This window comes from Cebidichthys violaceus, unplaced genomic scaffold, assembly GCF_023349555.1.
Source record: "Cebidichthys violaceus isolate CVI_PGR_0920_01 unplaced genomic scaffold, fCebVio1.0.p SCAF_20, whole genome shotgun sequence".
Lineage (NCBI taxonomy): Eukaryota > Metazoa > Chordata > Actinopteri > Perciformes > Stichaeidae > Cebidichthys > Cebidichthys violaceus.
In genome coordinates this window covers 1,477,474-1,494,383 of record NW_027176373.1, presented here as the reverse complement: position 1 = coordinate 1,494,383, position 16,910 = coordinate 1,477,474, and the positions used below count along the sequence as shown (strand labels likewise).

The following is a 16,910-nucleotide window of genomic DNA, read 5'->3' as shown; positions in this document are numbered from 1 at the left end:
TTGCAATCGTCATGCTTGCCAATGTAAATCCAGCCGTCTCTCCTAATATGCACAGGCCCATAATCTCACTATTATCACTTTTTCTTTTTTTCTTTTCTTTCACTGTTATCATTTTGTTGGATTTATTAACACAGTGGCAGTCATGCAAAGAGTGAGTTTATAGCAGTGCAGGATGTAGCTATGGAGGTCATTCGCTTCTTTTTAGGATGAAAGAAAGGAAGAGGGGTAAAAAAAAAAGAAAAAGAAAAGAAGAGCCAATAGGTAGAGCAAATCATTGACTGACAGGGACCAGAACAGTCATTGGCCTCAAATCCTATGAGACAACCACAGTGTGATTTCAATTACCCTCCTCTTCCCCAGCAGGAAGACTCTACAAGTGAATGACAGAATATATTTTGGGCAAAGAAAAGCGATTGTGTGGAAGTGTATAGCGTTTTATAATGTGTTTAACTAGACACCCTTACTGCTCCACAAGAATTTGAGGTTGAACAATAACAGTTAAAGAAGTGAGAGGAGGGCCACCTGAGTTTGTATGTTAATGTCGACAGAGCACGAAAAGTGTCACTTGACCTTCCACTGCCTTTCAGTGACGTTCATCTCTGCTGGCCTCGCTCCAAAGTCTCTCAGTCCTTGACACAGATTGACGAGAGCTTTCACTAATTCATTATTGATACTCACTAAGGGCTTTTCTACTTGTGTTCTATTCAAGTCGCATCATTCTATCAACTCCTTGATAGTTTTTACAGAATTCAAGATAAAAACAAAAGGCACCAGAGTGATTTCTGAGCAGTGTATTAAGTGTATAAATCTATTGTTATGTTTCTTGTTCATGGTCAGTGCTGGCCTTTGAAGGAACTCTGTCCAAAACAGAGGAAGTCTATCAGCTGCTCTGTCAGAGTATCGACGCTTGAAAATTGGAAGGTTTTTGACTTAAAACCATTCATTTTCACACCATTTATGACCTTTGTTGTTAGATAATGCTTACAGACAACATGTACTATAAATAAGTATTTTACTTTGCCCCATAAAATAACATTCTATTTATCAAAAGAGCTGATTCCGAAAAAAATTGAAACAATGTTTCATTAAATATATTTGTTCACAAACCAAAACGATACCAAACGAGTAAACTGGTGAAGCGCCGGCCCGAATCTAAAAAAAGAGCCACGGTGTGTAGACAGTTATGAGACAAGTGTTGATTATTAATGCATCTCTATAATGACGCTACTGTGACTATTGCTAGCATGTTCCTGGCTTTGACTTGTATTATTTGATTCCCGTTAGTAGCACAAACTGGATGAGCTAACACAGAAAAAAAAAAAGTACTTAAGGAGCATTAGCTGAGATGTGCCAACCCAGGGAGACAATGTGATCGAATTGCTTTTGTGGAGTGTTGCCACACGTTGCCTCTGGGGCGCATCCCAAAGCAGCAATGTGCATAAGCCTTGCATGATGCCTCCAGTAAGTGGGCTTCAGTAGAAAACAATTGGCAAATCTGTATCGATGCATCCAGTGTGTTTCCCTCAAGAGCGACATTGTTTCTATTTCGACACATTAATATTTGATGCGGCGCATTTGGAGTTCTCTCAAATGTCCCTCTTACTAAATCACTCTGTCTCCTCTGCCTCGAGGAATGGGCACCAGCAACTTCTTGTTGGTGTCCAGCGTGCGGCGGGGCTTCGCTTGTGTTATCTTGACCAAGCACACATGGATGGTGAGCTAGAGGCTGCTCTGTGGTCATGTGAAGATGCCTCAGTCCAGGCCAGGAGAAAACGAGAACAAGACAAACTCTCCTCACACACTGTAGTTCCGATTTGTGACCCCTTCATAGTTTCAGGATAGCACTGAGCAGTAGAATTTGTTATATATTATCACTGGGTGATATGCTTCCTGTGCAAATGGAGCCACGCGTTTGAAATGTGTGGTAATGGCAAAGGGTTGAAGGAGCAAGAATTAAGACTTAGGCTCATTGATTATCTCAACCGCATTACCGTTTATGGTACCATTTATTACAGCTATTATACTTTACATGTCTTCCATAGTAACCTGCCTTTGTACAGGTTCCAAACCCACAGACACTTAGCTTCTGTAGGTGAGTATTATGATTTTACAATGAATTCCTGAGCTGTAAAGAAAGAGATCCAGAGACCGGACTTGAATAAAGACGTCTCCTCGCCACTGTTTCGTGCATCTCAAAAGACATTTTGATTTGAGCGGGCCCCTTCAGGTTCCCGTTTCAGGTGCTTTCATAAATCTGAAGCCTCTAGTGGTATTTATTCATGACAACCTGTTCCTTTACACCAGGCACATCACACGGGTTTGCTTTCCCCGCACCCAAAGAGACAGCTGTCACCACGGTGACGGCATCACCCACAGTGGCAGAGCTGCAGCACGGGAGCGGATAGGATGTGCACTTAGTGCATATTTTACAGCTAAGATACAAACTGATTGATGCAACTACTCACATTAAAACCGATTTTCTCTCTGTTCCAGCATTTCTCTTGACAGCCTCTTTTTTTTTCTTCTTCTTTCTTTTGCTTGTTTTATTGATGTGACACAAACACACATGTGCAACAGACTGTTAGGAAGTAGGACAAAGGGGTAAAAATAATCAATCTCTGTTTGTGACTCCGCCGTGCAGCGCTGTCTCCAGCGATCCCTCTTATTTTGTATGACCGTGATGAGGTATCCTCTTCATTGCTTTTGAGAACATACTGTCTGTGTGATATTACAGAGCGGCCACTAATCAGAGGAGGGTTACTTTGCAGGCTTCAGATCTGGCAGGGCTGCGCCAAAGGTGGCCACACAATAAATCTGGCTTCTTAAAGCCTAATGAGTGATTCACAGTCGCACAGTCGCCCCTGACAGCAGGCAATTGTTAGCTGATTCACCTTCTCTGACCATTCTCAAGGACAGCCTCCTCATTTCCACTCTACATATTTTGTAAGGTCAATGAAAGGGAGACATTCTGCTTGCAGCCACACAATGACTGTTTATCAGCATTTTCCCTTGCAGCCTTGAGAACAAAGGTTTCAGCTTTGTTATTTTCTCAAGTAAAACTTAGTGGCCTGACCCCTCAAGAAAACAAGTTGTTCACAAAGTACTCCCAGAGGAACCAAGGGCGCATTCAAAAAGACGAGTTTCAGCAAGTTAGTAAGAAATTCAAAATATGAGCTTTTGGTAATATTTTCAAAGATTTTTATAATGAAAGCATGCCAACTATGTTCATATTTTCTTTGTTAAGCCAGCCTAAACCCTCGGGAGCTCAGTTTTCTTGATACGGCTGTGGTGTGGAAAGCACACTGAAAATCAATGGAGCCCTGAAGGAGGAAGACAACCAACCAGCAAACTATGGGAAGTCATTCAAGTGATTAAGGCAACAAGCAGTGCTGTGTTTACTGTTTGAGTTTGGATTAGACATTCAAAATGTAAAATCACTGCAAGGAAATTGGAAGAATGATGGGGCAGTGGTGATAACTGTTGCCTCACGGCAAGGACGGTCCATCGCTTTAAATCCTCCGGCTAGATGTGTGACTTCTGTGCAGGTTTTCTTCACCGGCTCCGGTCTATTCCCACAGACCAAACAATATAAAGGTTAGATTAATTGGAGCCTCTGAATTGCCTGTTAATGGTAGTATGTTCATAGTTGTGTTCCTTTCATACACTGACAACCTGTCCAGGGTGTACGCTACCGTTCACCCACTGTGCGCTGGGATAGGCGCCAAACCCCTGCAACCTTGCAAAGGATAAGTGGCTATGGATGGATAGAGATGAGCGTAACGTTTCCAGAACCGCCTCCATGTTTTTCAACCTTCAGTTATCGAAAACCATTGTAGCGCCGTTCGCCTTGCTACACAATGACCCTACTTTAGGAGCAACGGAAGTCAGATGGTGGCTGCACCGTGGTTTAGCAGCTAACGCTACGGCCGCTTCACAAGCATGTCGGAGAACTACGGTGGCGATTTAAGATAACGTAAAAAACGCGAACGGTTCCTTGCTAGAGCTACTGGTTTGTCCGTTCAGGGCTCCTGTAGAAACATGGCTTTACAACACGACGGGCTCGGTGAAGAGGACCCGCTCCTTATATAGATATGAAGGGCTCATTCTAGGTTAAATGAAAACATGGTTATCGATATTATATTCCTTTGCTGTTACTAGACCATCACATTAAACTGTTAAACGGTTGTTTGGTTAAAAGCCAATTAGCCTTCAGATTATACTAATGCTTTCGAAGGATTTTTTGTTCTTTACCTAACTGTTTCCGAGCCAGACCACTTTTGAGTGAAGTACATTTTACGGACTTTCTATGTGATTCTCATTCTTGTTTTAACTGGAATCTAAAATGCACCCGTATTGCAGTGTGTTTAAGTCTCCTTGTGTTTTGGCGTTTCCCCACAGGCAAGCCCAAGGTTGAGCTGACCTACGACAAGATGTACACAGTAACCAGCCGGCTGACGTTCACCGTGAGTAAGGAGGATGATGGCGTACCAGTGGCTTGCATCGTAGACCACCCTGCAGTCAAGGACTTCCAAGCACAGATATACCTGGAGGTGCAGTGTAAGTACTTTTTGGTCAGTAATAAATATAAAATCTGCATGGGTATTTAAGCTGTATTGTGCAAGTTTTTTTTGTGTCTCATCAGCTTAACTCAAACTAGAAATATAGAGAAGATGAAAATGGCATAAATTTGCAACTTCTCCTCTATCTAAAACTTTGTGTCGTGACATGTATGACAGTGTTAGTGAAGGAAATGATCTCCCTGCATAGGTTATGATGAATACAAAGGAACAATTGGACCGCAATGGAGTAGATTCTTCCATCTCTACTAATTAAATGACATCAATTTCACACATTTTCCACCCACTGAAACTTCGTCAATGTCATTAGAGGGAAACTATCTCAGTGTATGATGAATAAAACGTGCAAATAGATTCAAATTCATGTTTACAAACATCTTCCAGAGAAATATACTAATGTACGCCATCAGTTTACCTTTGCACTTCTGTCTGAAAGAAATCAATACATTACATAACATGTCATGTTCCTGTTAAAGTTGAATTCATATTCCAATATATATATATATAGATCTATATGTATATACTATATGCAATATGAGGTACAATCGTAGAGCTTTGAGTGCCCAGATGGCTACAGTATTGTTATCATCACATGGCATTATGGCATCATTTAGCCTCCTTTCAGACATGCTAGCTTGATATGATTAGTACCAATGGATTCCTTAGATTGTATAGTTTCATATGAAACCAATATGTTCACTCTAGCCTGCTACATCCTCTGAAAAAGTAAATTCGGGCCAAGGACAACGGGGTCCACGAGCAGTGCAAGGGGTTAATTGAGGCTCGAGGTCATGTTTTTATTGCTACAATGGATTTATTTGGAATGAGAAAAGGCATCACAGATGAGTATTTGCAACAATTTACCACTTATAGTGGTTCATATAAAAGGTATGCGATTCAGGCCTGACTATGACATTGGAAATGAATCCAAACTGACTACTCAGCCATGTGACAAGTAATTAAAATGCCAGGCCTTTGCAATGTGGAGTTTTAGATCTTTTCATTGATGCAAAATGATAGAATTTATGTATTTTATGCTTCTGTAACCTTATGTCTTTGGCCTCTGGCATGTCCTAGCATTCTATTTAAAAAATAAAAGTCTTCTGTAGCTATCTGACCTTTCCCTGGGAGAGCGAGAAGAGGAGATCAGCTCATCTACGGAGGCAGCATGGCATTTTGTTTGCCTCTGATAACAGGGAGCTCACATGGACCACCCAGCTCAGCACCTCACACTGCTTCATGCTCTGTGCGTACTGCAATGGACAGGACTGCACTGCACCTTCTCTTTTGATGATATACAGTTGAATATAAAATGTTTAGTGATACTCTAGAGAATAGAGAATGATACTGTAGGTGGGGATTTCACAGTTCTCTTCTTTGACTTCTCTTCTATGTCATATTTATGATATTTATGAATCTGTAATTTATGTCTTTAGAGCAGTTCTTGATTTCCAAAACAATTCCCTTTTTATTTGCACCAACTAAAATTGATGAATGAATTGCAGAGTGTCTCACTGCCAAAGCTGTCCAGGTGAGAAGTATTTATGTTTTGCACTAAAACATAGACCTAATTACAATGTACTAATTCAGATTAGATTAGGGATTATTTGGTTCATAGGTTCATATGTCATACCAAATTGAATGTCATGTTCTAAATAGTTCCAGATGTCTAAAGATTCCCAGTCTCCATTTCCCCTATAATTAGTCCCAAATCGCATCGTCCTTTCTACAAACCTTTAAGAATCTAGTTACGTATCATTTCCTTTCTCTGAAATTATAAACAACAGGATCCGTAAATTGAAGCTCACTTTTGCTGTCACATACTGTGTTTGTTTACTGATTATATATTATACTGATAGACAAAGTGATTTACATTACAATCACTCACTGTGTGGGCAATTTGTGAGTGGAATAGAGTGCATTGTGTGGTAGGAAACAACAAAAAGGCCATTGTCAGGGGAACGCATAATTAAATAAGCCTGTAATGTTTATGTGTATAAGCAAAGCAAGCTGTTTTGCTCCGTTGCCTGGTTGGTTTTCCCTTAAGGTCAGCCGGCTGCGAAAAGATGGATAGTGTCGTCTTGAGTGCTTATGAGGTGAGGCACACAATAAAGCAAATAATTCAGTTAGCATAATGATAACGGCCTCCTTGCATACTGTAGATGCTATTTCATTTCTACTGAAGTGGCAGTATCCAGATCTGGCTGTGCAGTGTGTGTGTGTGTGTGTGTGTGTGTGTGTGTGTGTGTGTGTGTGTGTGTGTGTGTGTGTGTGTGTGTGTGTGTGTGTGTGTGTGTGTGTGTGTGTGTGTGTTTTTCCCATCAAGCGGAGACAAGAAAGCTCCGACATAACTACTTGAGGCTATCAAAACAACTTACAGATGCCTAGCGTCCTTCATGTTTATGGCTCTGAGATGACAAGGTCAGATGACGTTGTGAGTGAAGAAAAAGTTGCAGGATGCCGTGTTGCGCCCGGAGTGGAAACAAAACCAAAGGGTTCCTGTCTAAATCCGTGCATGCCCACTGAGCAGAAGACTTGGCTTTTCGCCCATCTGCTGTCCATCACCAAGACTGAGAGCCGGCCACTGACAGGGTGTGATTTAGACAGATGGATGGCCAGACACGTGTTGTTTGTTGCAGAGAAGGTCGGACAGCAGTGTGAAACTTAACAGCCGGCTTTGAAATCATAACTCAGGCCCTCTGTCTACAGGCTGATTAAAAATGCAAGTACCGAACGGTGCATTTAGACTATAAAATGGGGGAAAAGAACAATCAGAAAACTGTAATTACACCATTGTGACTCAGCAGTCTGTAGTGAGATGACTCAGGTATTTATCGAGATAATCTGATGTAGGAGCAACAGAATAACATTGTGTTGCAAACAAGATAGGGCATAATGTGCTGAAAGCATTCAAGTGTGATTTTGAGGTTAATTAAGCTATTGATGTTTTGCCGAAAAGATGTTGGCCATTATTTTAGATGGAACTGCTGGTGAAACAATCTTTGCTTTTGATGAGTGGAGTGATTGTTTGAGCAACAGATTCTCTTACAATACATACACTTTACACAAGCACATTAAAGACATTCTAACATTTCAACGAAGGATATCACAATTGATTCTTTACTAAGCCCCGCCCTCCTACCATGGATCCCACACTGTCACTAACTGCACTCTTGCAAAGATAAAGATAGAAGTTAAAGCCTACAGATCACAGTGTAAAAGTGAACCGCCCCATAACCTGGAGATTGAGCCAGAAGACAATGAAATTAAAGAAACAACACTTATTCTGTGAAGCCGGGTAGGTCTTTAGTCACTGTCGCAATCATTGAAAAAAACGAAATCAGCATGAATATACATTCAAAAGCTAGCTTAGCATAGAAGTGCTAACGCTAGCTAATGATGTGCTGAAATACTCTGCTAATGTTGGCGCCACAGATTTTAAAATAGAAACGTAGAAACGCACATCTTCTTCCAACCCCTCCGGGTAACGAGTATCACTATTACACAAACTACAAGCTAGTAGCCATGAGACTGTGGAGAAGAGCCGGTTCGTATTCCGACTCTGGTCGGAGCTGGCTGATGCTACGCTGTGATTGGCCCATCTGCGTTCAAGGACGTGACTTAGCAAAGGATTAATTACTAAAAATGGTGAAATGATGAACGTGTATACAGATGATAATTCACTGCAAGATCTCCCAAACACATGTACTTATAGTGGGATACCTTAAAAGGTGTAAGGACCGTTGTTGTCCTTGTTTTATCTCGGTCTTACTTTCAGTGCATGGTTACACTGAACTCAATCCTTTACCCAGATGCTAGCTTGAATAAAACATTTCATTTTTGTCCAGAATAAAGGATCATCTCTCACACCAAGACGAGAAAAAAAGCTTTGATAACACCAGCAACAGTCAAGGGAGTGGGAACAATAGAAACTCCGTGGAAGCAAAGAATAGCACAGCAGCGACTGTCAAAGCACCCCACTGATTGTCAAAACAACACTCTTACATTTTCTTTTGAGCTGCCTCAGCTCGTCAACAGTGTCTTTGGTTTTATGTAGCAACTTTATCGGGCAATGTCTTTGGACATACTCAGGGCTATGTGTGGTTCTGCGCCTCACCACATCGATCATACCCCCAAAGCTTTTGGCTCGTGTTTTTGGTGTAAGGGTTGATTTAAAATACCATCAATACTATGCCCAAGGTAGACCCAACAAGAGTGATTTGATGCCAGAGAAGAGCGGGAATAGCAGCAGTAGTAGTAGTAGGTGAATGTATTGGATTGGTTACATCATGTCAAGTCAAATCTACCCAGACCAAGCAAAGTTTTAGTAACATGTAGCTCATTCGTAATAAAAGTAAAGTTCTCTTTCAGCAACTTCACAACCGCAAGGAAAGTAGTGAAAGCACTGATGGAAACACAATCACCTGATCAGTAGAATCATATAGTCGGCAAATGAACTATATTCATGTCAATATCGACATGGATTCTGTATTTTTCTTTCTACAATGCTCATGTCTATAATGTATTATGGAAATACTAATATCAATGGATAATCATTGTTAAAAGCACTGAAACATATTCATAATGCTTAATAACAATAATAATGACACATTATAAAGCATTTCATAATGACTTATGAGTTCAAGTATCATAATGCTTCGCTTGACGTTTTTTTTCTCACAAGGATCATGGTGTATTATAATGTCCATGGTTGTAAAACATTCAAAGCCTTTTTTAATGCATTATGATGTGATCAAACATTACTCTAAGTGGTGATTGGTTGCATGAAGTAAAGGTGAAAAATGCAAGAACAGCACACACTAGTGAGTGACCAGGAATCATGAAGGATATTTTACATTATAAGTCATTATAAATAATGTTTATAATTTATTGTGATTATTTTTATGAAGCATTGTGAATAAAAGGCTGTGGCACCAAAACTGGACTAACGGCCAGAGCTGATATGACGTTCTCAGCTGAGTAATAATGTGAGGAGTCAGGTAAGAATATCTGCGCTGTACGCCTCCATGAATATGATTGGATGCTATTAGTCAGCAGGTAGCCTGATGGAGAGTGTGAAGCCAATCAGCTAATGATTCACTCAACTGTGGCGCCCTGCCTGAACAACAGTGCCTAATGTCTCTCCTGATGTGACATGAATCCTGAATGTTTGCCGCAGCTCCTCTTTGCTCAAACACTTTAGGAAAGTTTGATAATCTGACATGCTGCCAAAAAACATAGATCACGTTGCACATGGAAATAATTTGTAGGATTATGTGTTGTGTTATATTCATATCATATTTTTCACTGTGTACAGTGAGAAAATCATCTCGCTCCTCTTTTGGTAGCTGTGCATGTTTATGAATGCTACAAACAACGTGGCTGCAAATAGGAATCAATCAGAAAGAACAATATAGATGCAGAGCGAAGATAATGCATTGTCTGTTGTGTTGTCCCAGTAATTAATTCTCTGTGTCTCTCTCGCTCTCTCTCTCTCCCTTTCCTTTCAGACAAACCAGAGGTAAAGATCATGGTAGAGTTTCCTCAGGGTCTTACCAGGGAAGGAGAGAACCTGGAACTGACGTGTCAGGCCAAAGGCAAACCCCAGTACGATACACACCCACTCTCACACTCGCACAATTAAAGATGTACCATGGGTAGAGGAAACACATTTATTGATTCATGCATGTGTGCGTGTCTTATCTAGCTATTTTTTTCTTAGCATCGGTATATCGGTGAGGTTTTATAGTTCAGTTCATTTTTGGAACCATGAGCACCAAATTATAATTAAAAGTATAATGCGTTGAAATTTACCAGCATGGTAGACAAGAGGTGCGAAAAAAAAAGTAATGAGTCCTCAGAATACGTGTCTCTTCTTTGATTTTTTTGTTTTATTTTAGTGTGTAAAGGTCCATCAATCAAAAACAAATCTAAACAGTTTTTCTTTTTCATGTGAAGTCCATTGGTCACTTTCTGCTATCATCATTCGTCAAACAAAGACGTCACTTCTCTTATATTTTCTCTTCCACTGGTACCGTATTGTTGGGTATGCTTGGTTTCATCACCTTGCTGGTTAAACTATAAAAGTCTCCCCAACCTTTCTCTGTTTAGTTTTCACCCATCTTCCTTTTCGGTATCCCGGATAAGCACGGACGGATGGGTTTTAACAGAATGAAGAGAGGTGTTGTGTCAGTATGCCAGGTGCCGTAAAACCCTCAAATGCTGTAAATTGTTAGATCAAAGGAATGATTCGTAATTAATAACTTATTTGATAGCTTAATTTGTATACATGTATCATTCAAAGTAGTTTAGATAAACAATTCTATAGTATTTCCGGTTTTTGATGAGCAAAGAGTTTTGTACAAATGGAATTCATTACCTATATCATGAAGCTAATAAAAGCCCGGGCTATTGATTTAAGTTCCACGGTATATGAATATGAACACAAAATATTGTATCAATGGATCTTTTTGGTCATTTAATTTTTGAAAAACTGCAAATTGAACGATGGTAGTAAGGGTTATGGTGTGATGGTAAAGACATTTGGTCAAAGTAGATTTAAGTGTGGAATTAGCAATAAAAAAGGTACAAAAGGTTTGTCTCCTAACAGGGAGGGGAGATGTCTTTTTGTACGGAGTTCTGATGGAGAAGAGGGTTACCTTGATAGAAGTAAATGTTGCAGAGAGGAGAACTGTACTAGGACAGTCTTATTGTTGCAGACGGACCTGAGTCCACACAATTCTAAATGGCCATTCTTGGATACATAATCACCTATTGAATGGCTTCTTTTTTTTTTCAGGAATTTCAAAGCTCCTGTAGTTATGAAAACATCAGAATCACTCTACTATTTGGAGCAGATGTTTAATTACCACTCTTTTAAGGGCGAAGGACAGAGCAGAAAGGGTCATTACTGATAGTGAATGGACTGGGTCCTAACATCTCGAAGGACGAATTTTAGCAGAAAAAGGGTTGAAAAGGAAAGGGGTTGAGTGCTAATATTCTGAAGGTGTCTAGGGAGACTGTGTGAGACTGAGAGAGAGTATGTTGATGGACTCGAGGCACTGGATGTGCACAGATGTGCACAGGTGATTCAAGTTAAAAGATTGTTTGTACCACGAGCTGAGGACAAATAACTGTATAATTTTGCCCCAATGTCACAGATGAACTCTGTGGCCTTTATCAGTTCTGTGATATTTCTGGCATTAGCCTCATAAAGCTCTTGTTTGACACTCATTAGGTTATTATCCCACATGTATCATCTGTAAACCAAGGTGCTGTTTTGTTTACATGACAGGTCTTTGTGATACGAGATGTAATGGAGTGCAAATGAAGCCATTAGGGCACTGAGGGTTGAGTAAAGGAGGCAGGAGGCCTGCCGAACTATCCAAACATCAGTGCAGTTGTGCTGTTGGTATCAATCATGTTAGTTTGTTGACGAGGTAGTTCAAATTTGAACGGGACAAAATAATCATCTGTTTAGGCTGGAGCTATGAATATTACATGGGAAACGATGATGTGACCAACTTGCAGGTGTATGATAAATGCAGTGGGTGTTTTCATGTTCGAGTGAATTCAAATGTGGAGATGTATGACAACCTTAAAGAAATAGGCTTACTCAAAAACGGACTTTCACATTCCAATCCATGTGGCAGGATGGTCAGAGCGCTCGGCATTGTTATGTGAGCCCTTGCCATCGCAACCATTGTAGCCGGTTAACTTGTGTTAGTCTCGGACTTACTCATGTCTTGTCAAACAACAGTGCTGTCATGGCGGCTGTGCCTTTTATAAGACAGAAAGAAAGTATGAATTGGACTTAAACACACTCCGGCTCTGTGACAACCTGCGCTTCCAGCTTAGCGGCACATAGCTTTAAAAATGTGATTGTCTGCAGCACATCAAGCATATGGACAGCATATGAGCACGGACAGAAGTATTTTAATGTACATTGTGATATATATTTTGGGCCTGTAAACTGGGTTGCTGTTGGAATCCATTTAAACTCTTGCGAATGCAAGTTGAATGCAGCTAGTGTCCTCTACGAAGGAGTTTTGTAGAACCCGCCCTCACAGTTTAAAGGTGTGGGACATTCCCAACATAGGTTCTTCGGTGATGTTTTACATTTAAGAAATTAGTGGCAGTGGCATGATGATTGAGGTTAAGATTGACATTTCTGATTATGTGCTACCATCATGCTTTTGTCTCCACAAGCTACACGGATCACTGTGTTAAGGCCTTTACTCATCGGGGACGTGACGAATAAACGGCACGAAAATGCAAAATACTCGCCTGCGAATATTTCGGATTAAAACTATTCATACCGCCAGTAATGCGAATTTGCGACAGTTGCAACACTTTTTCAATAAAAGATTTGATTATGTTTGCCCAACTACCGGCAGTCTGTCTGAGCTAAAGTGTTGTATAGCCTTTGTGGGTACAGGGGGATTATGGGTTTGCAAAACAGGACCAATGCAGGACTTTGATTTGGTCTTAAACTTGCCCAAAATTAAAACTGAATCTGACAAGTATACCCAAAATCAAAGTTAGGATCATCGCAACTGTTCTCCCTTTGCAAAAAAAGTTTCTCATTCTGAATGTCTGCATGATCCTCTGAAAAGTCGAAGTACAAGAACACGCAAACACACACATCGAACCAAACACTGTGTAACTCAAGACTGCCTCCATCCACCAGCACCCCCGAAGTTTTCATACTTGGCATAGAGACAAGCTAACTACCCGTATTCATTTTATAAAGATGAAAACACAATCAATACAGTGAGCCGGGAATTGGAAGTCATTTTCATTAGAGCTGCTGAGAGTTGTGCAGTCATTACCAGCCGATAGCACAGGGGGCCTCGGCTGCAGGCAGCCATTTGTATTCTAGACGCCTGCCCTTCCTCTCTCCTTGCAGCCCCATCTTACCTCTTTCGTCTATATCTGTCTATCTTCCTTCTCTGGATCCACTCTCCCCCTCTCACAACATCCTACCCACCTTTTTTTCTAGGTCATGTCTCTCACTCCATCTTATTTATATATTTATCATTTATTTACATTTAATTTCATCTGGAGAGCACTTGTAATAGACAACGCACCCTCTTCCAAGCCATCCACCACAAACAAAGCCACAGCACATGTGGTTTTGTTTGCTTTTGCTATTGAGCTCAAACAGTTATTTCATATTTTCTTTTCCTGGGTTTTTTCACATCATCTTTTTTTTTTTTTTCCCCTTTCCTATTTGCTTGCTCCCTCCACACCAAATGTTTTCAAATGGAGGGAAACAAGTTAAAACGCCACAACAAAATGCAACAAGAGAGACCATCAGCACACGCTCATGGGAAATAACAGTAGCTGGCAGTGGCCATTGGAAGTTGCAGCAGCAAAATAGAGGTGTTTTGTCTTCTTTCTTTTTTTTTCTCTCTTCACCCACTGTGGCTCTGAGCTCATTGTCATAAAAATGGAATCTGTCACCCCGCTCTAAACCTCAGTCAAGGTAGAGAAGAGAACAAATACAGACACTTGATAGGCGCCCACCTACACAGCAACACAAGTATACAAGTGTAGAAAGCCTGTAATTTGAGAACAAAGCTGCTTCACAGTTATTGTTGTTTTTAGCTGTACACAACAGGAGGAATGTCATTTTAGTTTTTTTTATATATTAACTCTCTTTGATTAGCCTCTAGTAAACAGTTGCTTGAAAATACATACAAAAAATAGGTATATTTGTCTATTCAAAGACGCCAAATGCAAAATTGTGAGCATATCTAGTATCTAACAGCTAACGGCGTTAACAGAACTAACAGCGCAAACTACGACAACGGTGCTGACGGTGCTAATTGCTACGTTTTTGGTGATCCTCTGACCTTTCGTTGCCAACCTAAGACCAACACTTCTGCTTGTTAGAATAAGTTGATTATTACGAAATTTAAGGTGGATGCATGAACATTTTTCAAAGGTGTAAGAGAACACTAACTCAAAGGATGAATGCTATTGATTTTGATCAATGGACTGTTCTGCAGGTCTACCCTTATGTTATATTGTGTGATATCATTAGATGATTGCCACAACACATATTGAGGAAGTCCATGTTTCCCAGGGGAAGAAAGCTCTTACATGTGGGAATCCCATATATTAAAATTGTATTTTTAGCCCTTATTATTAAAATGATCTATATGGTTTACACTTTTGGTAGTTCAGTATACATGTAATTGGTTACTAAAAGGATCACATCATCTCTCACGTACATTCTCAGTTTAGAATGTCTGTCTTATCCACGGAATCTTACTGGTGCCCTGGTTTTCATTTCAGGCCACAGCGGGTGAACTGGGTGAAAGTGGACGACGATGTGCCATCCCACGCCGTCATCACCGGGGGTGATCTTTACATCGAAAACCTGAACAAGTCCTACAACGGAACCTATCGCTGTGTGGCTTCCAACACGGTGGGGGAGTCTTTTGACGACTACATCCTCTACGTCTATGGTATGCCGGTCTAACACTGACCCTACGTCACTTTACTATCTCTCTTTCTGCTTTCTCTATATCTGCTCTATATCTGCTTTTCTTCTGAGAGATTGTCCCATGAACATGTATACACCAGAATTCATTGATATGTAAACTGTTGATATTTTACGAGATTTGTGAGTTGCTGGGAGAAGAGGTGATTTGAGTGGGGATGAGGGGGTGTGCCATCGCCCCGTGTTAGCTAAGTGAAAAAAGGCCCTTTTGTTAACCTGCAACCCTCTTCATCCCCAAGTTGCTTAGAGGGTGCAGAGGCAGAGGAGTTGTTTAATTGAATTTGTTAGCCTAGTCTGTCTGACTCATTGATCCTTTATCTGACTCAGGTTTGTGCAAGTTAAAATCTATGGCCCCGACCATGACTCTGAAATATCAGTAGCCTTCACCAAGTGCAGCTATGCCGTGTTCCAACTGTGACATGTCCAGCAGAGCTGAACCCAACGAACCGGGCCCCCCCCCCCCCCCCCCGTTAAAAACAAACAAATCGCCTTCTGCCAAAGGCTGTACCTATTAGCATAATCCAAAGTATGCAGACTGACAGGACTGTGTTTTAAAACAGGTGCAGTATACTTTTAATCCCTCCTTGTTTTGCAACTGCACTGTGGATATGGCCAATACCAAAAGAGTGTCCCTTTGCTCTGTCCACTTGGTTCCCTTGACTTCCCTTTCTTCCTTGCATCTGGACAGACAACTGGGCTCCTGAGGCCGCATTAAGATGCGCACAATAGAAGAAGAAAAAAAATACAGGCAATCTGTTTGGTCTCTGATAAGCATACGAGCTTATTGTTATGATTACTCAAACTGGATTATTTGTCTTCTTCACACCAGTGTAGCAACACAGCAACACCAAAGCAGCTCCTTGAGATGTTTTGAACGCAGTGCTATTTTCTCTGCAAAAGAGAAGGTCATGTCCTCAGTGTTGTTTCTCTCTCTCTCTGTGTATTGTTTTTCATTATATTTATGACCTGAAGAGGACTTTACATTCTTCATTGTCATACACATTTACATACACATTTTACATTGTGGATTTGTGAACAAGATTTTGATTAATTTTTGCTAAAATTGGGAGAAAGGGATTTGTTTGCCATAGTTGTATCGTTGCAGTGTGAAGAGCTCCTTAAAATTACATTTAAACACTCTGAGCGGCGGGTTGAATTTGGCAAACCTCATGATGTCAGCATCACTAGCAATCCCCGCTAGTGGCCCATTGAGCCCAAGCCAGGTTTTAAACTACTTTTGCGATTTCCAAAAGGTGAAGGTAGTTGGCAACAGGAGACTGTGGTTTGATTCCAAAAGTAAACCTGACCACACACAGCTCCATTGAGTCATTGGATTTCATTTTCAATGTATGTATCCATAGACCACGGAAAAATGACCAATGCAGCCAATCTCAGCAAGAGTTCTTCAATTGTATATGACATGTGGACACGGAGATGTATGAGCCGGCAGCTAGAAGCTATCAATACTAACAGCACTAACAATGGCAACAGTCCTGAAAGAGCTAGCAGTTTTAACCTTGGGGGGGGGCAGAGGGAGGACATTACGCCTTGATGGCAACGCGTTCCTGCCACCGTGGGTCGGCGTTATCAACAGTAACCGCTGTATTGCGCTGTGTGAGTGCTGCATGCCTGCTGTATTAGGGCTGTGCAGAGCAGGGGCAAATAGCTTCCATGTATATAAATTGTTCAGTTTGTACCCCCCTTGGAAATGTAATAGTTATGATAGTATGCATGTTTATGATAATCTTTTCACAATACAATACAGGCCATTACATACATGACAATACAATAGGAATAGCTCTACAGTTGCTCACTGATGTTAT

General features: G+C 40.8%; 1 protein-coding gene across 4 annotated transcripts in view; it reads left to right on the top strand.

Annotated features, from left to right (window-relative positions):
- cadm1a (cell adhesion molecule 1a) overlaps positions 1 to 16,910 on the top strand; it is a 357,304-nt gene that overhangs the window by 287,998 nt on the left and 52,396 nt on the right. For all 4 annotated transcript variants that reach the window (XM_068715641.1, XM_068715639.1, XM_068715642.1 and 1 more), the window contains exons 6-8: positions 4,399 to 4,557; positions 10,088 to 10,184; positions 14,880 to 15,052. In XM_068715641.1, coding sequence (XP_068571742.1) covers positions 4,399 to 4,557; positions 10,088 to 10,184; positions 14,880 to 15,052 — 429 coding nt within the window. The remainder of the gene's footprint in view (positions 1 to 4,398; positions 4,558 to 10,087; positions 10,185 to 14,879; positions 15,053 to 16,910) is intronic.